At 40.1% G+C, this 27,212-nt stretch overlaps 1 protein-coding gene across 2 annotated transcripts; it reads left to right on the forward strand.

The window, feature by feature from the left end:
• The first annotated feature begins 476 nt into the window (after positions 1-476).
• Positions 477-27,212, forward strand: PPM1F (protein phosphatase, Mg2+/Mn2+ dependent 1F). 2 transcript variants are annotated; one of them, XM_030460311.1, is made up of 7 exons: positions 477-731; positions 10,524-10,657; positions 14,033-14,232; positions 14,846-15,034; positions 16,188-16,331; positions 17,433-17,526; positions 18,668-27,212. In XM_030460311.1, the coding sequence occupies exons 1-7, from the start codon at positions 556-558 to the stop codon at positions 19,039-19,041; spliced, it is 1,311 nt and encodes a 436-aa protein (XP_030316171.1). In that variant the 5' UTR covers positions 477-555; the 3' UTR covers positions 19,042-27,212. The 2 variants fall into 2 exon arrangements, with proteins under 2 accessions (XP_030316171.1, XP_030316172.1); XM_030460312.1 differs by having other exon boundaries at positions 10,527-10,657.

Raw genomic sequence — 27,212 nt, forward strand, 5'->3', positions numbered from 1 at the left:
GTAGCCTGTGCACTCTTCTCAGCTGCACGTACCTCAGTGTGGGACTTGTCGGTGCCTGTAACGTAGTGTGATGGAGAATCAGTGTTTTAGGATGAGTATTTTAGGATGGAGAACTGTTCTGCTGGGGAGGCGGTGAGCACAGGGAGCGCACAGTGACAAGATGGCACTTGGTAAACTCTCCGATTTCAACCCTTTTCCATTTGTGATTGCAGAGACTGGGGGAAAGACGGGGCTACAGCAGCTTTCGGGGTCGAGAACTCCCGGTCTCCGTGCCCCATGGGCCCCGGGTGTGGGTCCCGGTCCGGGTCCCGGTCCCGGTCCCGGTCCCGCCCCTATCCCCAAGATTGCTTCTGGCCCCTCCCCCGTCCCCCGCCCCGCCCCGTCCCCGCCCCTGCGCTCCCCTTAAAGGAGCCGTCACGGCGCCCTTTTCCCCTCACCCTCCTCTCCGGTCCAGCCCTTCCCCGCCCGTTCCCGGTGCTCCTGGCCCGCTCCGCTCCCGCCCAGGCGAGGTGGCGGCAGGGGCCGGGGAGCGCGCCTCAGCGCGGCGGCGCCGCCATGGCGCTGGAAGTGGAGGCGGCCGGGGCTCCCCTGAGCTCTTTCCTGAGGGACTTCCCGTCTCCACTGGGCCCGGGGGAGCCGCTGCCGTGGAGCTCCGTGGGTTGCGGCGCCCTTAGCAAGGCCGAGGTGCCGGGCGCCTTGGCGGACCGGGCGAAGAGCTTCCTGGACGGCAGGTGAGCGCCCGGCAGCGGGCGGGCGGGCGGGGGGCTCTCGGCGGCCTCGCCTCAGGGCGGCGCCGCGCTGACAGTTGGCGGGCGAGGGGCGGCTGAGGGGAGCGGGGCCGCGTCCCCCTCCGCCCCCTTCCCGCCTGTGTGGGGCTGGAGCAGGTGCAGGTGGCGGGAGGCCCTTCCTCCTCCTCTTCCTCCTCCTCCTCCTCCTCAGGAGGCTGCCCTCGGCAGGGCCCGGGGGCCTGGCCGTGCCCTCCGGTGCGGGCCCCGCTGGAACAGAGCCGCTTGACGCCTCTCAGGGAATGATAGCTTTTTAATCAATTTTTCCTCCTTCTGAATTGTTGTTGTGAGTATTCCCCTAAAAGCTGGGTTTTTACAAGAGCGTTGCTGTCACAGGCCTCCTGCCGAGATCAGTGCTTTCATAGTAATGTTTGTGTGCTCTCAGAAATATTTCTCTCCCACTCTTGGTGTATGAGAGATTAAATTACAACTCTGTAATTAACCTGATAGGGCGATTCTTGTGGTAAAGTGCCAATAGTTTGAATTCAGGGCCCTAAGGGCACCTGTGTGGATCTACTTGAAAGTCTGGGGAGGGAGTCAGTGAACTGCAGTCTGCCTTGCAGGGCTGTCAGGCGTAAGAAGCAAGTGAGGCAGAGAAGTATTCAACTTCCCAGCCCTCTTTGAGTTGTCCTGGTGACCAGGATCTGCTTGCCAGGGTTTCTCAAGTTGATATTCTCACAAAACTTCAATAGCATAGTCCAACACCACTGGAAAACATAGGTCTTTTCAGTGGTGTTTCTGTTTATCCCCTGACTTTAGGAGAAACATCTTACAACTTCGTTCTTATCAGTTAAGGCTTCATCTTCAACACTAAGATGTTAAACTGCTAAGAATTTGGATGTGATTTACTTATTTTGGCAAGTTAGTGCTTCACCAAGACCCATTTGTTTTGCTGTAAGTACTTGTCTCCTGATTCTGTTTATGACTGCTTCCTGAAGAACTTTAGTGGTTGGGCCTGCTTGGTCTAAGCTCTGTGAAGTTCCTACCCTGGTCTACTTCATCACAGTATTTGTTATTATAAGAGTCAAGAACAGGGGTTGGGAATGCTCTAAAAAAAATAATAAAACAGTCTAAGTGGAGTGCTTGCTGTGGTACCAGGGATAATTAGCGAAGACAGGGAACTAAGGAGACTGGTTCTGTTTAGATATATGCTGAATATTATATGTTTATTAGAGGAATTTGACAAAAAGAGAACAGTTTGAATTATTTGTGTCTTTAGCTACTATCAGGTGAATTTATGAACACTGACTGGATTTTTGTTGTTGTTGAAAGTGTGTGTGTGTGTGTATATATAGAGAGAGAAAGAGTATAGGTACACAAACTACAGTGTATGGTTATTTTTACATACTTAAGTTGCCTTTAAAAAAATCAAGTTACTCTCGTCCTCTACATTATGCTGTACTCCTGGCCATTACATCATTCAGTTAAATACTGTTCCTAAGCCCGAAGATGAGAAATACATGCAGAAGATATGCTATAGTTCACAAAGACACAAATGATCATTGCATTACTTAGTTGTGCTTTGACTAAATTGCTCTTGAACAAAACACAGCTGTTGTGCTCCTAAAAGAGGTTGCAAATTCATCACTGTGCACTGAAGCTTTGAACCCTTCGGAGCAAGAGTGGCTCTGGATGAGTGCTTGAAGAAATCCTCACCATATGGCAGTCCATCTGCTGCACGGGCCATGATAATGTCTTCTAAAATTAAAAGGAAGATACAAAGCAGTAGATACAGGATAGGTTCTTCAAGCTGATTTTTAAAATGGCATTTCTGAGTTGCATATCTGCTAACATTCTGTTCTCTAGTGGGCACATTAGCATGTGAAATCAGGAGGAGTGCTGTTTTGCAATGCTTTCATCTCACCTGTCACTTCTGGTGTTTACACAGAAAGGAGCCTGCCCAGTCAGAAGCTGCATTTTTCACATACCTGCCCTGCAGCCAGTTCTGATTAGGCAGCCTTCTTTGTGGAGCTTCTGAAGTCCCAAGCTGGAAAAAAAAATAGCTACAGAATAAAAGTGCAGCAATCTACTTATTTACACTTACTGAGACAAAATATACAAATATACCTTGAAAACAGAAATACATAAGGAAGGTGTTTTTATAAATTCTTGTGGCTGCCTGCAGGCAAAATGGTAAAGATGTGTGAAGCTATGTACTTGGGCACAGTGCAGCATTCCCCACGTGTCAAATGTAGAGATCCCAGCAGACTTAGAGCTCAGGTTTGTACACCTATGATGAAGAGAAACCTCATTTTGCAGTTGCAAAAGGTCTCTAGTTTACTACTGGGTAGGCTAAGCTCTTGCATGTGGAGGAAAAGACTGGTAGAACCCAAGTATTTCGAAAATGCAGGTTCTCTTCACAATCCATGTAATTAAGGACCAAAACTAAAGTCCCTGATTGTGTGAAAAGGTGTCAAACATTATGCTTTTTTTCCTACATTCCTATATTCACTGCTGTGGATCAACTCAAAATGCAGTTTTGGAGGTTAAATTAACTTTTCAATAGATCTGAACCTACTAAATGCTCAACAAATTACAGAATATAAAGAAATAGAATAAGGATGCTACAGGTCTTATGAAAAGGAAAAATAAGGGTAGGATTGACACTTATGTAACATTGAAAAGTTTGTGTAAATATTGTTGAAGATGCCTCATTGGTTCCAGGTTAAGAAGTGAGTTTGTGAAAGGCACTGTAGCTTAGATCCACTGATCTGCTGTTGCAGGCTGTGACAGTGGCATCCCTAACACAGATGGCAGCTCGGTGGAAAATATGCATGTTTGAATATTATAATATCAATATAACCAGGTTTAACACTATAAAGGTGTTACTGGATATACCTTGCTAACTTCTGGCACTGGTGATTTTTCTGCATTTCCTCAGTTTGAGACTTCTTGAACATTCTGGCATCACAGAATGTATCTTACATGATGATTGGTAAGATGAAGGATTTCTCTATAGATCAAAGCATTATTGGGAGTCGAGTTTCATACTTAGGTTTGTAGTTCTGCTCCTTGTTTCTGCATTGTCAGATACTTCATTCACACCCATGCAGATGTGTAGGCCATGCCTTGAGGGCCCCAAGCCAGTGAAGGTCCAGCAATATCCTTGGCTCATGAGACAACATATGGAGATGTTTAGCTTTTCCTTCCAGTTGGTTGGAGGCATAAACCTTTGTGTCTTTACAAGGAGAAATATTCCTTCTCCACCACCCATGAAGACTGCTGCTGTGAATGGTGTAAGGAACAGCATTTGCTAGGTCCCACGAGGAATTTCTGAATACAATTGCTGCTCTGAGACTCCACATTTCTTACATGGAAGCAGTTGGATCTCTCAGACCAACTCTCTTGAATGCCTTTACTAATCTAAAATTAATTATTTTAACAATCTTTAGCAGATGCAACCAGCATAGCCAAGCTCTAGCTAAGAAAGCAAACCACTTTTGCTTCCTGATAGGACTCAAATCACTAATTGGGTGAAGCCTTGCAGATGTTTCTAGATTGAATAATTCATTTAAATCAGTGGGACTGCCTGTCTTGTGTGGAGCTGAATACATAGATAAAATTCTGAAGAATTGGTGCAGGCTCAAGTAATCTTGTTTTGCAGAATTTTAATTGGCACACAGTTTTGGGTAAAAGCTATGAGTTCCAGCAATCAGTAGAAATAGGTCAGTGTGAATGAAGAGTTCCTTAGTTATTTCCAAAGGTTTGAAATGACCCTGAAGGTTTACTGACTTGCACTGAAACAGAATGTGAGGTTATACCAGATCCCCAATACAGAAATTTCTCCTTTCCATTAGTACAAGCTGAAATTTCTGTCACCATCCTGTGACTTAGCCAAAGAACAATATGAAATTCCAGCAGCCTTCCTGTTTGAAGGGACTTCACTACAATAACAGTTGTGAGACTTCAGCTTCCTGTCCTGCCCCCTCCCAAACGTTTCACCTCCCGGTTGCTTCAGCATCCTGTTTTCTGTCTTTGTGCTATACACTGTTGTGCTTACACCCATTATGTGGCCCTGGCATCTTCATTTTCAGTATTTCCCTGGTTTTAGACTACTTAATGCAACAATTCCTACACTATGATCTTTTTATGCAATGTAAACATGAAGAGGGGAGGAAAAATGCCTTGAGTCTGAAGGCAGTCTCTTCTTAAGTCCTTTATTTTGTGAACTCTATTAATGAGCTGTGTACTATGACCTCTGCTTTTAATAAATCCTCCAATGCTTTTAATAAATCCCCCAAATCTCCCTCATACCTAATTTATACCATTTAATCTATGTTAGTGTAATGCATTAATAGTTCTTAGAAAACTGAAATTTTCTTTCCCTATAACATGCATATTTTGCTCTTATATTGTGTGAAAAACACTTTCTGTTGCTGCTTGAATTGGGCATCAAGGTAAGAAATACTCAATTTTGAAACAACCACTTTAGAGCTTAACTGAAAAGTGGCTTTTGTGGAATTAAGCCTCTCCTGTTCTGCTGTGTGTTTTTTCTTCCTGCTGAGAATGAAATGGAGGTAGAAATGACTCTCCATTGCACATTTTCTGTAAAAATTGCTGATGACTGAGTTGAAGGGCCTCAACAGATGGATTCTGGATTCTAAGGCTTTTAATAGTTTCAGAAGAAAATCTAGAAAAGATTGCTTTGTGTAAAGAAGAAAACATAAAAGGTTCTCTGTGTGGCACTGTTTAAATATTTTGTTTGGTTCTATCTGCTTGTAAAGACCTGATGTCAGTTACACAATAAACAACTTCCTCTGCATTTTAGGATGTCAAATATTCTTTCCTCAAGGGATGTATATTTGTACTTCTTTGGTCACCATCACTCTTGGAACTCTGGTTTCTGCTGTAATAAATACAAATGCTTAGAACCACTTGCATGGAAACATGCTGCAGTTAATTAGAAGTATAAAAAAGAGGAAAATAGAACTAGCAGATTGGGAAGGAAAATACAAGCAGCTTTTGTTTATGATGAAACCTGTGACCTGCTATAATTATGGCAATATGAATGGACCTTTCACTTATTAGAGAACTGCTCACATTTGCAGATCAACACTAAAAACACTTTGCTGATATAGCTGTAATGTACAAGAAACACACACTGAGTCCACAGTGACAAACTGTTTTACTGGCAAAGCTGTACTGTGTATGATCTTGTGGTGTTACAGAGCCTGTGTGGCAGAGGAGTTCACAAATATATCTTACCTCGAATGTAAGTCAGCTGCAGCTGACTTGGGCTGGAAGCTTTTGCTGGTAGGTACAGCACCTCTTCATTCCCCAGCTTGTGTGTGTTGTGTGTGCATACATAAACTCACACACGCATACATGTGCACTTTGGAAGGAGAAGTGGATGGTACCATGGTGCTCTGGCCTGCAATGCCACTGCTGCCTTCACTTTGGTAAGAATATTTAGAAAGAGAATAATGTGTTTGGTTTTTTGTGGGCTTTTTTGTTATTTGTTTGGATGTTTTTTTGTGGTTTTGGTGGTTTGTTTTTGTGTGTGTGTGTGTGTGTTTGTTTGGTTTGGTTTGGTTTTATTTTGAAAGGTAATATGTAATCAACAATTTGGCCAATACAGTTAGTTATACCTTGTGCTTCTCTTTTTAAAAACATTGCCTGACAGTAGTGTGGGAGAATCTGTGTGTTTGGGGGTGGAGGGATGTGAATTTTTTTCCTTCCAAAAATAGCAGATAGAAATTTAGAAGCCTTTGTGTAAACACTGGTGTTTGGTATGTCCTAGTGAGGCTTTGTACCACTCTCCATCAGGTTACACAGAGCTTGCTTCTCTCTGCTCAAAGTGCTGAGGAGCATCTGTTCAGAGCCTGCCATCTGCTGCTCTGCTCTGCTTTCTCAAGGCTGCTGCAAGCCGTGGGCACAGAGCACAACAGAAACACTGTCGTCTGTTTCCAAGTGTTTGAAAAAAGTGTAGTCATAGCTGAGGCTCTAGGCAAGATGTGGTGGCCTGACCTTTGGTGTTCTGGATGCTTCTTCCTTGCCTACAAAGCTGTTCATTAGAGACTTCTGAATATACCCTTTTAAACTGGAGAGGAAGAAGAGGTGGGGGCATCTTTGAACTGGTGACTTGTTTGCAACACCCACTGCAAATTTACTGTGGATTTAATGACCTAAATAAATAAAAATAAAACCAAATAAGAAGTGATCTTACTAAGGGTTTTGCTTCCTGAAGGAACTTGTGTATACTTTGCCTTTTCTTTCTGATGGCTCAATGTAAGGAGTCACTAACAGTGTTATGATTGATTTGGCATGTATGATACCCTGTGGATGTGGTGGCATGACAGCTGGTCTTCTGCAGTGAAGCAAAACCAAGAACTAAATTGTGTTGCAGAGGAGAAACAAGGTGAACAAGAAGAGAAGTTCTGTTCTGTATCTCATGCTGAATCTAAGGTATGCAAAATACCACAACTGCTTTCTAGTTATGTTTTGACCCATAGGGACGTATATCAAGAAGAGAAGGTTTGCAGAGCTCTTTTTAACAAAATGGAGCTATGTGTCCAGTAGTTTGGAATCTTTCAAGGAGGATGGTATATGAATTTGAGTGCATTCTTTGTGCAGAATTATTGCGTTACTATTCAAATTACCACTTTTATCTACACTTACGTTTTTAACATGAGGTTTGTGTTTTACCATGAAGTGGCTGGAGCCACTGGTGATCTGTCTGTAGCTGGTGGTGAAGCTACAATACCTCATCTGCACTGTTACAACTTGCATTAATTCTTTTTGAATATTTTCTGTTGTGGTCAAAACACACCCTTTTTGTTAGCAAAGAAATAGCCTCTAGCAAAGAAATCCTACGTCTGTTTACTACTAACCTGTGTACACTGGGGCTTGGTAATTATTGTTGCATGTGTCATAGAAATTGGGCTGACACATTTCTTTGACACCTGAAAAGAAGGTAACATCCTTTCCACGTAACACACCCCACCAGCTTCCCTCTTCTTCCCAAAGCAGTTTTTTTCCTACTTAAGAAGAAATACTGTAGCTGTTTCCTATTCATGAAGATTAAATTATGCTTGGTTCAGCCTGTCAGCAGGGTGTCTTGGGCTTCTTAGAAAGGAAGATTCTAACAATAAGTGACATTGGTCTTCACTTACAGAAAAGATTTGAAGTCTCTTATGGTAACTGCAGTGGGCTTCTACTTTCACACTGGTTGCCATAGGTACTGTGCCTGCTTCCAGATCTTCTAGCCAAGTGAGACCTTGTAGCTCTCAATTAAAGCAGCAGCTCTTCTTTAATATATTTTCTTAACTCTTGAAGTCCCTGATTTAGAGGATGACATTAGAACCAGTAAACATCTACACTGAATTGAAAATGCCATTGCCTTGGACCTCCATTTACCTGAACTTGAGTAACAATCAGTCTTACTGATATGGTAGTGCAAGTATTAAGAGTTTATGAAGTAATCAACAGGTTTGTTCTGGTTGGAACAGAGTTTAACTAAATAGGGTTGGTTTTCATGCTTTTATCTTTTGTCAGTGTGTCAGAATCAACTACTCAATGTTGTTGTTGCTGGGTGCATAACAAATAAAATCTCAATAAGCAACCATTTTCTTCATAGAGATTTGCAAACCTGTGGAGAGGGAGGAAATCCATAGGAAGCAAAGCGGAATGAATTTATCAGTACTGAGGAATTCTGAATTTCCTTTTCAGGAACTGGGTGGCAACTGGAAAAAGTTGAAGGATGTGACATAATTTATAAACCTTTTCTTTGTTACTGGCATCCTGTAAGCTGAGGTTTAGAGCTGTGAATTACAGCACTTAGTATGTTGCTTTCTGTTTAAGCTGCTTTTTGTGGACCCAGTTGCACATTAGGGCTCTGGAAAGCAGAAACCTAAAAAAAATTTAAATCAAAGCATTAAGCCCTCTTCGAATGCCAGAAGCTGGAAACAAGCTAGATTTTAATTTCTTCTTCAGCATTGCAGAGATTCTGAAGATGAGTGAAGCTGTGGCTCTCACTTTGTGTTTAAATGCATAGCTGTTGCAATGAATATTTTTTTGTCTCTGCCTCTTATAACTGAAACATATTTTAACTAAACCTTCTGATTTTTAGCAGGATTAGCAACACATCTGACGTGGTTTGTGTGGCTTGTATTTTTGTGCTCCTTTCTTTTCCACCTATACAAACAAAACCAGGAAGCAGCAATTTTGGGGGGGGAATTGGGGGAGGTTTGCCATATCCGTTTCAGCTGTGTAGCTGTGTTTCTTGCCTGACCTTTTTAAAGGTTGTCTGTTAGTGGCAGATGGATTATAAGCAGGCATTGTTGCTTTTAACTTGGGCAGGAAAGGAACCGACTCTCCTAAACATATTAGCCTTAAAAAAGAAAGAAAAGGCCAATTTCTGGCTTTCCCTTGATGCAATATGACTGCAGCTAGCACTGAAAGGACTGCAAACACGTTGCCATCTATTTGAAGGACCAAAGTGACTCATTAAAGTAGGCCATCACAGCTACAGAACGTGGAGCATAAAACACGCTTCTGTTTGCAGCCTGCTGACTAACACAATGCTTTCTGTTTGCTGCCACAGGAGGTACTCGTCCATGGCTGTGAGGATATGACAAGGCCTCTCTTTCAGAAACACAATGGCAAATACATCTCAGCTTGTCGTCACTGGGTTCTAAAATCTCACAATCCTCCCCGCTCCACAGAGCCAGTCAGCTCCGTGGAACCTCAGCAGACATCAGTTGATTCACCATTTCTTATTCTGTAGACAACCAGTTTTATGCAAATCCTTCCTGAAAAAACAAAATCTTATCCTTGACTTGCTGCAGGTGCCTTCATGTGTTATTTGCTTTGGTTGTATAATTTGATACTCTGTGAGTATAAAGCACTCCATGAGCAATGGATAATACATTGGGTTTTTTTATGGATGTCTATGCCCGTTCTTCATTGTGCACTTGGAAAATGTCAGGAATGTGTTTTATGTACTGTAATTGTCAGTGCCTGCCATGGGAGCATTGTCAATGCAAGAGTTATTTCCTAGTAGCCCCTTTTTAACTTTGGATAGGGCTTATTCTGTTACAGATTCAAAAACAGTATAATAAATATGTGCTTCCTATAAGGCATTGAGTAAAAGGCAAATGGTGTATAGAGGATGTAGCATTATTGTTTCATCTGAATTACAAGTCTTGAAGTCTTTTCTTAGCCTAGTCTCCAGTGCTCTCTCTTTGCACATTTTTCCTGGGTGATTTCTTTGGGGAAATTCTAATCAGGAGAACCTGCATGTAGGTTAGCACTGAGTTTTCTAGCAGAGGGAAGTGAACCACCTACTTGAGTAACGTTTTTGGAGGTTTGTGTGTACTGCAGGGCAGAGATCCAGATACTGTCTGTGGTGAGAGCGTGAGCAAGAAGTGTGTAGAAAGTTAGAAGCAAAATGTTTGCATTTGGAGGCTAGAATTGAAGGTAGCAGCTCCCATCCAAGATCTCAAGAGAAGGAGGTACCATCTGCAACTGGAGTGTGAGGCAGCAGTTTGGAAACATGACTCATATGCTTCTTCCTCTTCGCCTTCTTGAGAAGGCAGTTGTCTAACTGAAGATCTTACTAAGATTTGTATGAATAAATATTGAACATATGGTTTCTTCTACTAATTTACTAATGAAGTTGGAATTACTGATGGTGTGTAATGCTCTTTAATTCTGAGGCCACCAGCCATAAATGGAGAGGTTGTAGCTCCATCTAAATTAATACAGTTTAATTTTGCTGTGTTTTCTTTTTCCTACCAGCAGAGGTGTTTCACCACTTCTTGCGGCGTCACTGATTCATGCTGCAGTTGATGAAGTTCTCCAAACAGACTTGACTGGATTTAAGCAGGAAAATGTGGAAACAGAGGGAGAAGGAGATGAGGAAAGGTTAACCTGTAAGTACACTTCTTACCTCCCGTGGTTTTCCCAGAGGCTGTCTGTTGAAAGACTTCAGTGTTTTGAAATCATAGAATCATAGAATTAGCCGGGTTGGAAGGGACCTCAGAGATCATCTAGTCCAACCCTTAATGTCTCCCAGAACATTTGGTTAGGCTGTCTGGCAAGCAGAAGTGAACAGAACTTTATTTGCTCCTGCTGGGTATCTGTGGGATGAAAAATAGCTATGCTAGTTTTGTGGGCAAGATGTAAATATGGTGTCTGGAGCCCTGATCATATGGATTGGCTTTCTGGAAAGGGAAGCGTGTTTCTCTTCCCCCAGAAAATTAAAGACTATGTCCACTCTACTTCCTGAGCTGAAACAGGTAAGACCTTCTCATAGAATCATAGAATCATAGAATTGGCTGGGTTGGAAGGGACCTCAGAGATCATTGAGTCCAACCCTTGAACCACCGTTGCGGTTGCTAGACTATGGCACTAAGTGCCACATCCAGTCTCTTTCTTTTCCTCATTGGGTAATTTCACTTCAACTGAGCTTATCTTTTAAGTTGATTACCTCTTGTATTTTTGAAGTGCTTTTTTCTCTTTTGTAGACTGACCCTAGACATTAAAACTCCTATGTTTTGACATCACCATCTTCGCAGCTTCTATTTTGCAGTCACACCAACACCTTAAATTCATTCTTATAATCCATTTTTATTTTACCCATTCTAGGGAAACAGTGGCCCCTCCACAACTTGGGTGTCTTGAAACTCCAGATCTTTCTCTTGGCAAGTTTTTCAGTAGTCTCTGTCTTCATCAATTATTTCTTCTCTTCCCACCATACCCTATGAAAATTAGATGCTGAGGGATGAAGAACCCAGTGCATGGATCTTTTGCCCAATGCCTGCATTTTCTCCTCTCTGGGTGAACTGGAGAGACACAGCCCTGGGTGACCCAATACTGGGTTTGTGCCTTGTGTAACAGGTGGTTCTGTTGCATTTACATGCTGAAGTGCTCAATGTTAAGACTTCATCAGACCTTCAATCCCAGTGCCAAGAATATGAAAGGGGCAGGATGCAGGCAGAGTTGAAGATAAAAGTGAAGGAGAGAGGTGTTAGGCAAGCTAGTCTGTCCTGTAAAGGGAAATACTCACCCTTCCATATCCCTGGGATGACTTGAAAGGTAGTTCAGTGTGCCCCAGAGGATGTCTCCAAGCACAGCTCTGGTAAGGGCAAGGATACAACACTTTCCTGAAGCCTATTTCAGTATTCACCTACAAGTCTGAAACAGCAGGAAGGGCAACACATTGAGTGAAGTCTTGCTGCACCTTGAAGATTTTATCTCTTGCCTTAAGGATTAGAGCCTTCATATGTCTGGAGAGATGTAGCAGGTTTCCAGCACTTCACATTGGAAGACCTGGCTTTGTATCAGCTTGGCTGGAGTCTAAAGAACCAGCTTGTGGGAGTGTTGCACAGGCCTTTATATATATATATTTATATATTTATATTTATATATAAAGCACCTCTCACCATATTGATAAACATTCTTTGGAACCACTCTCAGCATTCATGCTGCTGTTTTACTCTCAAGGTCACAGAGATCATGATTAGAGTCTACTTTTAACATTGCATAGGCAAAGTCAGAAAATCAAAGAATTCCATCTTGAACTAGTTCAGGTTCTCTTTCACTACTTCTTGTTGACAAATGCCTCAGAACCTTCCCTGTTCTGATGATTGAAACCTTCTTTAATTTCCATCTTCTTAATTCCTGTCTATTTTATATTTGTGTGTTCTTGTGTCACCATTGTAATTTAGATCAAATTGCTATTCACCATTCCTCTGTCAAATGCCATGGAAATCTGCACTATTCAGGGACTTGCATTGCCCAATGTCAGTAAGGAAATAAGCAATATCTACTTTAAAGGCATTTATTTATCTGTGTACTTGTTTTCCCTATCTTGTAATTGCTGTTACATCACATTACAAGTAGGAAGAAAGAAAGCTTAGCATGTGTCCAAGTCTTCTGGTCAGTATTAGTCAAGACATTTACAAATATGAAAAGTAATAGCTGTAGACAAGTCTGTCTGAGATTCTGTCCTATTTAATTATGGTTTTGTATGGGATGTCTTCATATTTAAATGTTTTAGTATCTTGCCCAGTCACACCTCCATGTTAAGCAAACCAGAAGTAGTTTTGGTTAATATGTTGTGACTGCTAATCAAAGTTCTGTATTTAAATATAGGCTCTCTCCTTGGGGCCAGAGATGGATCTGAAGCTGGCTGCTGAGAAAAATAAATGCTTGAGAACCAGAGCTTATAAAAACAGAATCTGAGAAAGCTTTAGTGCTAGCAGAATTAGCAGGAGTCAGGGTGAAATAGAAATAGGAAAGGTAGTTCATGTGTTAAGTTCTTTAGGAGACACAAGAGTGACCAGCAAATTATTCTTGCTCTACCAATGATCTTTTCAGTGCTTTTTGAAGTTAGTTTATTTAGCATTGAGGCAGGGTTATTGCTCAAATAACAGAACTTTAAATTATTACCTATTCTTAGAAAGGCTGCATTGCAAATCTGGACACAATGGCAAACACCAAACCATTCAGTCTGATGAACAATAAATTTGCATTAATTGATCTTTGGGACATATTCAGACATATCCTTTCACACTGTGCTCAATGGGTGTTCATAGTTCTGCTCTGCTCTGTCATGACAAAGCAGGAAAGCAGTGGAAATGTTCTTATGTCCTTCTAGCTCCTACAACCTGGTATATTTAAAGTGATAGAACAACTTAAAATTCTAATCTGTTCAGCTCAACTGTGAGTTGAGCTATTGATCTCAGCAAAACATTCTCAGACTTTTTTGTTTGGGTGGAACTGGTTTAGTAGGACATAACCTGACCCATAGCTGGTCCAATGCTTTTTCAGCCCTTGCATCCAAGCCAGCAGCAATCTCTTATCTTGCAGGCCTTTCTGCTTGCTTGATTTGCTTTGGTACGGATGCACTCCTACCACTGTGTCTTGTGCATTTTACTTCCATCATAATCCCATTTTTATCTAATGCCAGACCTACTTTTGGGTCTTTGTTATGATTTTTGTAATGTAATCACCTACTTGATAAGCCTTTGTTTTGAATGAGAACATTAAGGAAACATATGTATAACATTAAGGAAACTGATAACTAAAGCAGCTGCTCTAATCCTTAATGTTATACTGTTTTCCATTGCAGTTTTCTTACCACATTCTCAGGAGCTGATTTTAATTCTTGCAGAGCTTGTAAAGGCAGAGTGCTGAATGTGTGTGTGTAGCTCTAAGGAAAGAAACTTGAAGGACAGGCCAGAAGATAAGGTGATGTAGGAAGGTGCAACACACAACTCACTGTTTTGGTTTTGTGCTGTCAGTGCTGGATGGAGAGTCCTTGCAGCGCTGCTTCTTTAACAAACTTCGGGATGTTTGCTCTGAGTGGCAGAAGCAGTTGCCACCACTGAGGCCCCTGAAGCGCTTCCTGCTCGTCTCCATCCACGCCATCCGCAACACTCGACGCAAAATGGAGGACAGACACGTTCTGCTCCCAGAGTTCAATCAGCTGTTTGGCTTATCAGTAAGTCTGGGCAAAACTGGGGTGGTAAGTTTGTTAGTTTTCTGGCATTTCTCTAAGCACGATGACCTAGTGAGGGGTGATCTTAGAAATGGTAAGGAGTTGTTGCCACCAGTTATTTAGCGTGTCTGCGCTGGAGCAAGGACTTGCTGACTCAGATTGCTGGGGGCTAAGTACTGCCCTGATGAAGAAGGGTGCTGTGACCTGGGGTTTCGTGCCTTAAGTGATACAGGGAGTACATCTAATGTCATGTTACTGGAGTTCTAGTGGCTGAGAACTCATATATCAAGAAAACAAGTGGGGAGGGCAGCAGTTGTACAAGTGCTGATTCATGCAGCTACAGTGGAACTGCATAACCACTTGTCTGCTGTCTGAGTTCCAGACTCTTTTCAAGGATATTAAATGGCTAACAGCAAGCAAAGAAAAGTGATTCCCCTGCAAATTACCCATTTTACCTGTCTTGCATGTTTGGAAACTGACTTAAATTGCCCATAACTATGCAACGTTTTATGGAAGTAGGCTCGGAATAAAGAATCTTCACTTGCTGATACCAGTCTATGAGATATTTTCTTTTTGAACATTAAAATGTCTTCCTCTCTCTCCTTCCTGGTGAAAGGATGACATTGATCGAGCGTACTTTGCAGTATTTGATGGCCATGGTGGAGTGGATGCTGCCAATTATGCAGCAACCCATTTACATGTAAATGTTGGGCTACATGAAGAGATGCTTAAGAATCCAGCTGAGGCCTTGAAATGCTCTTTCCAGAAGACAGATGAAATGTTTCTTTTGAAAGCCAGAAGAGAGGTGAGTGGGTAGAGAGTCATTCCATTGTATTTAAATAAAACTGGGAACTGTTGGACAACATGGTATAGGCAGAAAATTCTGGCAGTAGAGTTTCTTTGAATCTCAGACTTCTTTATGAAGTTATGTTAAATGTAAAGGTTTTCTTTGATCAAATTATTTCTTTTTTTGAGAAAAAACAAAATGATAATGCTTGTAAGTTCAAGGTGAGTGATTGAAAAGAAGTGCTAAGTGGCTTTAAATGATTCTGATATAACAATTATTTCAGAGAACACTACTGCCTCTTTATCTAAATTATACAACTTCCAGATGACCTACCTCTTACCTGGCAAAGAGGTTTTTCTCTTTGTGATACTACAGTCACTATCTTTCTCTTTCTTGTTCCACCATTAATGTGAGATGGTTTTAAGATGAAAAATGTGTTCCATGATTTAAATCAGACTCTTCAGTTCATTAAGCTTATTAATGAGCTTTGAATCAATTTGGTATGATGAACATTCTTTCTTCAAATCTACATAATGAGAGGATGCTTTATTATACAATTTAATGAGTGTTATTTTATTATAACAGTAACTGAATATGGAAGTATTCATTGTTAATAATTTCCGTTTCTTTCAATGACGTACAAGAGGGGAACCAGCATCTTCATGCTGACTCTCACTAGTCTTTACAGAAAATCCAGGACAGTTAGGTTCCTTGCTTTATTGGCACCCTCATTTAAATACACAAGGATAAGAGGATGTATGGGGAGCAAGGTGTCTGTAGTTGCTATAGGTAGAGTGGAGAATGTGAAAGGGACTGGGAAGACCTGTGTGTGTTGGTGAAATGTGCATGCTACTGAAATCTAGGTCATCTTTCTTCTTTCTCTGTCTGTGTTTTGAACAATAATGGTCTTAGTCTTTTAGATAAGTTTCAGAATTAAAAGCAGAGAAGGAAGAACATGACAGAGGCAGTATCAGCCATCTGCATGTTAGAATATGTAAACAGCTTATTTCAAGTCTCTAATGTCTTGTACCTTTATTTCAGGTAATTGAATTATGATTGGCATGTCTACTCCACTGCATTTAACTGTGATTAAAACTAGGTTTACAATTCTGTTGTCTGACCCAGTACGGCTTGTTGAATATTCAGCTGACCTCCCTCTCTTCTTCTGTAGAAGCTGCGGAGTGGTACAACAGGTGTATCTGCACTGATTGTAGGGAGCAAGCTACACATAGCATGGCTTGGGGACTCACAAGTCATGCTTGTGCAGCAAGGAAAAGCTGTGACCTTAATGGAACCTCACAAACCAGAAAGAGAAGTAAGTTTGACTTGTTATGTTCTCTCATGTGTGTGTCTTGAAGCCTTGGGAGTCGAGCCTTCTTCAGTGTTTTACATCTCTACAAATATTGTATGGTTGATAGGATTTAGAGAACTGACAGGTGCTTTTTGCTATCCACTCGTGTCTTGAAAAGGTGATCCCTATAGCTATGCCCTTTGAAAGTACTGATACTTCTGACTTAAGTTCCTGCTCAGACTATCTTTCCAAAATTGGTAGTGAATAAAGACTTTTGTGGGTATTTTTTTGGGTGTAAATTTAAAACTGCTTGTTATAAATTGACTTAGTTTGAAATTAACAGCTATTTAAGTAATTTGTAATATGCTGTACTGTCATTCAAAAGCTGATTGTAATCTACTATCCTGATTGGCTTAAAAGTGTATTCCATTGTCTATATGTTTTAGATAGCCAGGTATTTTGAATGGACTGTCCAGGGAAATGGTGGAGTTTCCATCCCTGGAGGTGTTTAAGGAAAGGCTGGATGTGGTACTTAGTGCCATAGTCTAGCCAGTGTGGTAGTGTTAGCTCGTAGGCTGGAACTGATGATCTCAGAGGTCTTTTCCAGCCTCAATAATTCTGTGATTCTGTATTTTATTATATTAAATTTGATGCAGACCTTGTGAGTTTAGGGAGCATTGCATGACCCTTTGCCTTCATAGCATGAGTATTTCTAACACCTGAGTAGTTAAAGGGTATCAATGGAAATCTTTCCGTAGTCTAGTTATTTTGTATCTTATTCCAAAATGTTATATATTTACCCAGTAGTTGTATGGGATGGGAAGAAGTGGCAGGAAAGGGTATTCACCCATATGAGACAGAACATTATACAAAAAGTTAGGAATTCAGGGTTTTTTTTGTGGACAAGTCATGGGTAGCTGGGAAGCAGGTGGGTGGTTTCCAGTAACCTTCATTGTGTGTTTCTAAGCTAGATTTTAATATGTGGGTTTGCTGTATTCATAGAATAAATGCAGAAGCTGAAAGAGCTCTTGGGTTTTGCCTTTATTTCCTTAACAACAGCTTAACAATAAGGTCAGCAAGCCATGGGTAGGCTTTCAGTACCAACAGTATGCCACTGTTTTTCAGGATGAGAGAACTCGTATTGAGGCTCTGGGTGGTTGTGTGACTTACATGGACTGCTGGCGGGTTAATGGTACCTTGGCTGTTTCCAGAGCAATTGGTAAGATAAGCCTTCAGAATTAGTACAGTTCAGATTAAATTTGACTAAAATGCACCACTCGAGACTGTAAATGTTTACTGTAGCTCACATTTTGCTCAGTATTAGCCAAATGGTAAACCACTCTTACTGTGCTTGCCATGAAGGTTGCTTACAGCTGCATGGCTTACATTGCTTGCAGCTATATAATCTTACTGGGTTTGCCATAAGCATAGAATGTTGTTGTATTTTACATACTAGCCAGGAGAGTCCTAATTCTTCTATATTTCCAATTCTTCTTATATTTACAGTCTTTGATACTGTGGTGTTCTATGGTAGTTTAACAAACATAGTGTATTTAATTTGTAAAAGTGAAAGAAGTAATAAATGTTCAAGTAGCCTTCTTTATGGGTCTGAATGTCTGTTCTTTGGGGCTTTTTTGCCCACTGTAATGTTACTGTATCTTTCTCCTGTGTGCAGTTCTTCAGTCAGATCACTCCATACTCCTTCAAATTGCACATATCCAACAATTGCAGGCATTTTAATTGTAGTATTCCAGAATCTTATTAAATGAGCTTACTTTGCTACTTCGCAATTAGAGAAAAAAGAGTGAAAACCCTGGGCAAGTACAGTAAATAACTGATGTATGAGTGGAAGCAAATAAGTATAAATTTGTGTAATACTATTTTGATCAATAGCACCAAGTGTTTAATTAGTATGTCCATATGAAACTGATGAACTAAACACAAGGAGCATATTGTCTTGGCATTGTGCTGTAGATATGGATAGCTAAGAAGAGTCTTACTTTCATAGCATTCTAAAGGCTGACAAGAGGCACACCTGCAAAGCAAAGGCCTGTCTATCTCCCTTGTACAAGGAGATAAAAAATTTCAAAAATAATTTCCTTAGTCACCCTGTAAAATTAGGAATGCATGAATTATAACAGCTTCTTAGAAACCCACTGGATTTAGGTACATTGGAAGTGTTCTTTAAGAAACAAAGGCTTTCCATGCTCATTTTGTGGGTCTTCACTGTTCCTGTCCTGCAGCAGGTACCTGTAGAATATGATCTGGCTGTCCTTAAGGATGGTAAAAGCAATTAGTGGGTGAAGAAGTCCTGTTTACATTTGAAGTAATAAAGCCTTTGTTTTGCTTGTTTTTCTTAGGTGACATGTGTCAGAAACCCTACATCTCTGGAGATGCAGATGGAGATTCATTTGAGCTGACTGGTTCTGAAGATTACTTGCTCCTAGCCTGTGATGGATTCTTTGATGCTGTCAAGCCACACGAGGTTGTAGACTTGGTCCTAGATCATTTAATGCTGACCAAAGGAGTGGGTCTCAAAGCAGCAGAAAGACTGGTGGCTGCTGCAAAGGAAAATGGATCCAGTGATAATATCACTGTTCTAGTGGTGTTCTTGAGGGATCCTCAGGACATCTTGGCAGACTGTCTCAGAGACCCTAAGAGCCTTGGTGCTGGTGATGATGCTCAGAGCTCACCTTTTAATTTCCTCAACTGTGAGGCAGCAGCCACACAGTGACAAAACCTGCTTAATCCACAACATTCAAGTAAGTTTATGTAAGGAACTACTTTCCAATGAAGAAGCCTCTTAATACAATAGGCAAAACCTGTCAGGAAATAAAGAAGACAAATGGACAAACATTTAACAGAAAGGCAAGACTCCTTTTACTGAATTCCCATTTGTTTTTTCCTTCCTATCCCCTCCCTTCAAAAAACAATGAGCAGATGTGGAGATTTGTACAGCTTTTTCATCACTGGGAGCAGATTTATGTGTCTCAGGGCTGCTGGTCATATCCTGTTGCCCTGGAAGTGGTAAGAAACCATAATATGTATAAGCTAATGGGTAAGAATACCTGTCTGTGGATTCTGAGTGAATATTTAAATTAGCACTTAAAAAGAGTGCTCTATGTTGTATTTAATTGTGATGTTACTTTGGAAATCGGGAGGAGAGAAGCTGTTGCCATCACAGAAGGGCTTGTGACTATGTGTGGTCTGTAGGAACAGGCTTGGTTTATGAGAGACTGGGTGACAACTTTAGGCTGTGTAAGTTGCCTTTGTTTTGTACAACAGATGATATCACAAGAACAATGTGGCCTCTTTATTCAAACAGAAGACATTTAATTCTTATGTGTATGGAGAGGAGAAAATGGAAGAATGCACCTGAAAAAAAGAGTAAGAATTAATCTAGAAACATCCCAGACAAAATGATATAAAATCAGCTGCTTTCTGGGATGCTCTGATTTATAAACTGGAATCCAATATTTAACTGCACTGGATTATTTTTCCTTAACAAACATGCTTTTTGGCTATTTGGCAACCTGAAAAGAAAGGACCCTTATTGTATTTGAGAGAGATCTTTACAGGATGTATGCTTTAGCAATTAAATATGCCTTGTTTCTGCCACTTTTTTCTGTACTATAACAAATGAGAATTTTATTTTTATTCTAAGTGTTTATTTGATTATTTGCTGAACTTTACAGTTGGAGACATTTTTGCAGTGTTATTTTATTCTGTTGTGTTTTTATTTAAATCAGAATTTAAAAGTGGCTGTGTCTTTTATCTGGTTTGAAAAACTGACTACCCTCAAGTGCCTTAAATATTTGACCCAAGGATTGCTGGCTTCCTATTCTGGTGAGCCCAGTTTATAGAATTTTTTAAATGTGACTTTTTTATTTCATTAATACTAATGTTTAATGCACTTAAATGTTTCATTTTTGTGAGCAATTTTAGTAGGAACTAGGTTTCAAGAAAACAATTCTGTTATTGTTGCCAAATCCTGGGGCTTATAGCAGAAGCTTCATAATACTTATTGTGACTTACCCCTCTGCCCCATGTGAGAAGCTGGTTATTTAATCATCAGGAAACAACCTGAGTCATCGTGAATTCCATTTATAAACAAATTCACTTCTGATCTTCATGAGAAAATTTAATAAACTAAAAACAATTTAGTAACAGTTTTTGATTTATAGATGGCTAATTTGGCCAGACTTCATGAACCTTTTTTTTTTTTTTTTTTTTTTTTTTTTTTTTTTTTTTTTGTCTAAATAACTTTCTAAGGAGATATGAAGCTAAGGTGAAGATGAAAGAATCTTAATGCCTGTGTAGCTGTGCTGCTGTTACATCCAGTACATGCTGGAGCCTCTGGCTGCATTTTGTCTTCCCTTGTTAGCCTGGCTGGGAGGACTTAACAAGATCTGAAGGCTTGATGTTAAACATGTTAGAAATTTTTGTATCTAAAACAAGAAGAGCTTCATCTGGCAGTGTGATGTCTGCCTGTGTGAGAAGCACATGGCACTGCAGTGTGTCAGCCCTGCTGATTAAAATGCATTGAACATTATTGTTGCTTAGGGAGGAAATTTAGGTAGAAGAGAAGGCTAAAAGAACAGAGCAGCAGTGTTCATGTCCATAGTGTCTCTGAATTGTTAGCTAGTGAGGGGCAATGCAGTCACACCAGCAACTGGAGTGTTTTGCTGGATTACTGTGGACAATCATATGGTTTAACACAAACTCCTCATTACATAGCAGCTGATAGGGATATCCTTGTTCAGATATGGGACAACAGGAGCTTTTCCTCTGAGAAGGATGCAAGCACTTTTCCCACCTGACATTTTGCTGGGGAAGGCTTTCTGTGATGGCAGCCTGGTAGGGTAGGTGTTAATTTTTGCAGCAAACCTACTTCAGTTAAGAAAGCCTTGTATGGTGGTAATCCCTTTGGATTTATCATTTCCTCTCTCTTTGATTTCTAACCCAGATATCCAGTGTCATGCTAAATTCTGATTACCAATAGTGCCTCTTGGTGTCTTAGAAATAGTTCTCATTATTAATACAATAAGAATCATGCAGAATTGTTTGTTTTTTACTGCAATCTGAGGTTTATCAGGAGAGGGGGAAGCTGTTGTATTCATGGAGGGAGGTGAGTAATGCTGATAAGCATGGATTAATTTTTGAAAGTTGCCAAATTTCCTGAAACATGGAAAGAAATGAACAAGCCAGATTCTTATAATGATCCTTTTATATCAACTGTTTTTGGGCAAATTTGCATTGTAGAGAAAACAAAGAGTTAAGTCTGTCAGTGAATACTTACAGATATATGGGAATGTCCTTTTTTGATTCAAATTTGATAGACATCTTTTTTTATGGGATCTAAGTAAAAGTGGCCTTTAGAAAGCTGTCTGTGGTAATCAAAAAATTGAATTCTTAAGCCATGTTCTAGGGAAGAAATTCTGCATTCTGAGAGGCTGTTCCCTTATATAGATGTTTTCATTCTGAATGATGCTAGTGCCTCGTTTCTTTGAGATGTAAGTGGATAGAAATAGTCTTTGGGAGCTCACACAGATTTCTGTGGGTATAAAAAATATTTCTCTGGTTTTCAGAGACTTCTTAAAAAGTCTAGTCAGGTCTATAGGAGTTGTGATTGGGTCAGAAATAGAAGTTTGTATCTGCTCAGTGGCGTAAACAATGTGTCGTAATGTGTCATCTACAGTAAAATTCCAAATACTGTTTGGGGAAAAAATGGGTTTTGGATGTGTCTTATCTATTCTTGACAGCATACCCAAAACCTATGGTTTTTTTTGTTGTTGTTTTTTTTAACTGTAAAGCCAACATTTCAATTTGATGTTAATTCAACAATGAAAATACAACACAGGATGCAAGTATGGGGTTTGGAAATGCACTTTTAAAATTCTATGGAAAATTATCATCAGAATGATATTATCCTTGGGAAGGCAAGGCAACCTCCAGATTTTTTTCTCACTTGTGACTTTAGCATCACTTTTAGAAGCCACCAGCTTTGGTGCATAATTCTGCTACAGCAACTTTCACTTGTATGGGTGGTGAGGAAAGAGGGGAAGGAGCTCTAGAAGCAGGCATGAAGTTGAACTAAACAGTGCAAATATGGAGTGGTGCTGTTATTAATTTACAGTACTAATCTGCCACATTAAGCTTTTCTTGTCTTTTTCCTCTTAAAACTGCTTGGTGTTGGCTCTTATATTTTCCTTCCCTTCCTCAAAATAATGTAATTCTTGTGAGAGAATGCTCTTTCCTCTCTGGGCATTCCTAGTGTCGTCCACCGTACACTAAAACTTGTCCACCAGTGTCAGATCATCTAATGACAAATAGACTAATTGGCCTCTTTCCTTGTTGTCTTTGTGTTGGGCCTGCAAAAACCAAATTCTTGAGTCTAGCCAAATCTTAGAAGCTGTGGAAGTTACCTGAAGGATTCAGGACAATTGTTCCATGAAGGATGAAACTGCTTTCCTATTTTATTAGACTCCAGATGAATGTCTGCTGCTGCATTTTCACATCCAGCATCAGAAAAAAATTGCTTCTTAAAGGAACCTGCAGTTTGAAAACAGAGCACAATGAAATCCTTGTGTTGTGCTTGATTAGAAATTAACTTTAGTCATTCTCCTTAGTGGGTATCCAGCATCTCTTTTGCTTATGAGTAATTCATACCTGTGCCTTTCTTTCCCTTCCCTATCTCATTGTTTCCTGTGAAGAAGCATAATTAAGACAGTGAAGTCTTCTGGGTTTGACATAGACAAGATGACAGTTTTACAGATTACATTTGTGGGGGGTTGGTTTGGGGTTTTTATCTTTTGAGAATGCAGAGGATAGAAATGCAGGAAAATTTTTAGAACAGGGGGAGATTAAGTGAAATCCACCTTCTGAGTGATGGAGGAGCAAAAGAGAGAGACAGGAATGCATTTAAGTATTATTAATACCTATTTTAAAAAGGAAGTGGGCTGGAAAATAGGGCTACAAATGTCAGTTCTTTAGAGTGAAATACCAGTGTATGAAAGAATTAGAAACACACCCATTAAATAGACAAAGCTCAGATGTGGTAACACTCTTCAGACAGCCAAGGAAAGAATGACAGTAAAAGCATCCAAGGTGACTTACTGTGACCTCTTAATACTGTCTTGCAAGCTAATGCTAGTAAATGAATTTTTCTAAACATCCTTACGTGTCAGGCAGTGCTCAGAGGGAGCACTCAGTGGATGCAGTTATTGGTCACTGTGTGGCTGCGGCTGTGAGTAAATGCCATCGAGTGGGTTAATGAATCCATGTGGCTGGTGAGCTCTCATCAGATGAGTAATTGGGCACAGAGTGGTTACAGCAGAGTTGGCAATTGAATAGTGTTAATCACAGTGATGACTTTAATAGCGTTTAATAGACACTTATCTGAATTCAAAGTCAGATGAGATATTGCTGGTTTTCAAAGCATTTCCATTGCTTTCTGTCATGAAAAGCCACTAGAATTTCCATTTTTTTGTTGGATATTGGGAAAAGTGCTTGTCTTGCTTTCTAAATTCTGGAGATAAGTTTGGCTGTCTGCAGTGGAAAGCCCATTTTCAATTGGTAGCTTAAAGCAGCTGCTTGGGGTTGAAACTTCCCTCCAAGGCAACCCTTTAAAAACTAATTCAAAGGTTCTTCCCAAACAAGTGGCTGAGGAACATGTGTATTTCTAAATGACATTGCACAAAAGGTAACCAGCAAATACTCTAAAGGGCACAGACAGATGATCTGCTTGAAGTTTAAATTAAGATTGTAGCTTCACTCTTTGTGTGAGTGAGGCTGTTGGTTACATTACTGGTATTCTTGTGGATGCAGGTACTCAGTGCACAGCTCCAGACATACTCCATTTCTGCTCTTATCATACTGAAGTGTCAAGCAAACACTTTAGGGAGAAGGTAGGGGGCTGTTAGCCACAACAGAGCAGATTGCAGATGATTCATATATAATTTAGCTCTTAAGCCTGAATTAAATTTTCCTCCTTAGTTCTATTACTGTCCCCTTTACAATTGGGCCTGTGACATCATGAAAAATCCTACTAGGAAGTTAAGGTCTATTCCCTCTCTTTGGGAAGCAGACAACTCCCGATGGAGAAAATTCCTTTCAGGAAGGGTTGGGGAGGGAGAAAAATGAGTTTTCAAAGAAGTGTAAAACTTCCCCATCTACCCTAAGTTATATTATCTCTAAACACATGTTTATAGTAGATCTGATTGCATTTGAATAGCTGTGATGGAAAGCAGTAGTTTCCTGCCAAGCCAGTCACAACCCTTAAAACTGACAGCACCAACTCCAAGAGTCCTCTCAGCTCTGCTAAGTCAGGCCACTAAAACAGCCAGCCCTTCTGGTATTTATTTTGCAGCATTTGTAGCTTTAAGAGCTAAGCCAGTCACTTGCTGCATGTTTTGGATTTTACTTCAGATAAAATTATTTCTATTTATATCAGTCATGCCAGATGAAAAGTAAGCACATGGAGACATTAGGGTGTGACTGGACCTGGACACCTGTCTGTCATAGACATCTTAAAATACAACCTTAAAGTGAACTGGTAAGCTCTTGTGATAAACCTTATCTCTGAATAGAACAAGAAACCAAAATCTTAGAGGAAATTACTTAAACCTTTATTTAGGTGTGACCCATCAGAGCATGAATACTCCCATGCCTTCCCCACAAGCTGTTCAACACTGGGAGTTTAATGTGTTTTCCACGCTGTCCCTGCTGCTGCTGGTGCACACAAAAATAAACAAAAGGCAGCTGTGTTGGCAGCACTGAGAGTTTAGCAAGATGCAGCATTTGTCAAACAGAAGAGGACAAAATCAATAGGAAAAGAAATGTTTTCAAGCTTCCTGGAATACAAACAATGGAATGAAAAAAAAAAAGCAACCTAGAAGTCTTGGCAGTGCACTGTCAGCTTAAAACCACTGTTTTAAGCAAATTAATTTGGCTGCTTTGTAATGTCCACTTTATTTAACAAATCCCTCTCAGTGTGTGCTTGATGTCTTGTTGTTGATACGTGCTTTTTGGTCTGAAAAGATTAATTTGACTTTCAAGGAGCTGAATGTATCTGGGCTTTGTGACTAGTTAGATTATGATTATTGAATTTTCTCTCAACTTTTATTAAGCCTCATTACTAATTTCCAGGAGATGTTAATATAGCAAGGACTGACCTTATTAATCATTAAAAGGTTCTGGATTCCCGTGCATAAGAAATTAATTGGTCTTTCATGATGTAATGGATCACTTCTTGAGGTTTATAATAATTTGTGTGGCAATACTTCAGGCATGGGGAAGGTTTGTTGCCTTGGCAAATGGAACTGGAAGGTATGACCATCAGGCCATGCAGGAAGGTTCCTTTTGGATGTCTAAAGATAAAGAGATAATAGCTAGGAAATTAGAGAGATGCAATTAAATGCTATAACTTTCTCTTTTTCTTGTTGCCCTCTCTAGCTTTGTTAAGAGACAGTCTGCTTAATATTGGAAGATTAATGCTGCTTTCTTTTCTCTTCTTTTGGTGTGTTTAATAATAGCAAGATATTTGGTTTGTTTGGGGTAAAAACTTTATACTGAAAAAAAAGTCCAGTATAAAGTTTTAACTTTTAATTTACTTAACTACTTGGGAAAATCAGTCCAGCTCTTTCTCCTCCTTATTCCCTTCCCCATTTTCTTTTTCTTCTATGACCTTTAATATTGCCAACCTCTCTCCCCAAAAGGCTGCTTCCTAGACTGTAAACTCCATTGGCAGTGAAGTCAGTTTAGTTGCCACTTAATAATTTTAATTTCATCTGTGTTCATAGTGATTGTGATCCAATCTTTGGAGGCCTGCATTACCAAGAGTGTAGAAAGTACCATGTCAGCTAGGAAGATAAGAGACTACACAACTGTTGTGTCTTTGGCACTGACCAGTATTGGATGTTTAAGAAGAAGATCCTCTTATTTGCATGTTATTCCCTAAGAATACTTAAGCTTACTTCAGGTAACAGTACATCCTGAATACAGGACTTTAGAAGTATTCTTGTCTCTGTATTTCCTTGCTTCTGCAGATTGTTTGTTTTTTTCAAACATTTGCACTTTTAAGTGTGGGGTAGAAAGCTTTCTAACTTTTTTCACCTCTTGAATTCTTTCTCACCCCAGTTGACCAAACAGGTTGGTACCTGCAGCATGCCACATGGCTCATCAGCCTTTCAGTCAGTGTAATTCTTCAGTGCCTGCTCTGTATGGTAACTTCAATCCTGTGCTTATTTAGTGGTAAGTTAGACCTCTGTAACTACTCTTGCTGACTTAAAAATATGTGTTCTTATCAGTATTATAGCAGTACAAGAGCAGAACTGTTGCTGTAGGCACATTTCTTGCCACTGTGTTGGCTAATGAACCTTGAATGAAAGTAAGAGGGCCAGTGACTTCGAAATAGGAGCTGTTAGCCAAGTGTTGTAGAATTGTAGTCCTTATTTATTTTATATGCTAATCTGCACTTGTGACCCAGAGCAGAAAAGCTGCAGTACAGCAGGTTTTATAAGCTGTGGTTTAACCAGTTATCTAGTAACTTAAAACTTTTATTTAAGCTGACTGGTTTTGTGCACGGGTCAGAAACCTGTTGTCATTGATCATTAAATGCTATGCATAATGTACATTGATTTACATGGATTGTTCTAATAGTGCTTGTGTGTGTTATGCTACATTACCATATTTTTATATATATATGTATGTACTGCATGAGGTTCAATTGTTGGATTTTTTTTTTTTTGTATTGTCACTTTTGTATTCACACAGTGCCTCATGTATCTATTTGCATATTGCAAGAGGTTGTTTCAAAGCAGTGATTGGAAACACGTGGGGATAAGAACTCTCCACTGTAGGATCTGGTATTTCTGAAGTATTAATAAAGTTTAGTGATTTGAAGCA

Source organism: Calypte anna, chromosome 15, assembly GCF_003957555.1.
Source record: "Calypte anna isolate BGI_N300 chromosome 15, bCalAnn1_v1.p, whole genome shotgun sequence".
Taxonomy (NCBI): Eukaryota; Metazoa; Chordata; class Aves; order Apodiformes; family Trochilidae; genus Calypte; species Calypte anna.

What these genes read in the sequence shown, in the direction of transcription:
- PPM1F (XM_030460311.1), top strand. Translation starts at nt 556, where the DNA reads ATGGCGCTGGAAGTGGAGGCGGCCGGGGCTCCCCTGAGCTCTTTCCTG. An exon ending in AAGAGCTTCCTGGACGGCAG is followed by an intron (nt 732 to 10,523) that starts GTGAGCGCCCGG and finishes TTTTCCTACCAG; the next exon opens with CAGAGGTGTTTCACCACTTC. An exon ending in CTCACAAACCAGAAAGAGAA is followed by an intron (nt 16,332 to 17,432) that starts GTAAGTTTGACT and finishes ACTGTTTTTCAG; the next exon opens with GATGAGAGAACTCGTATTGA.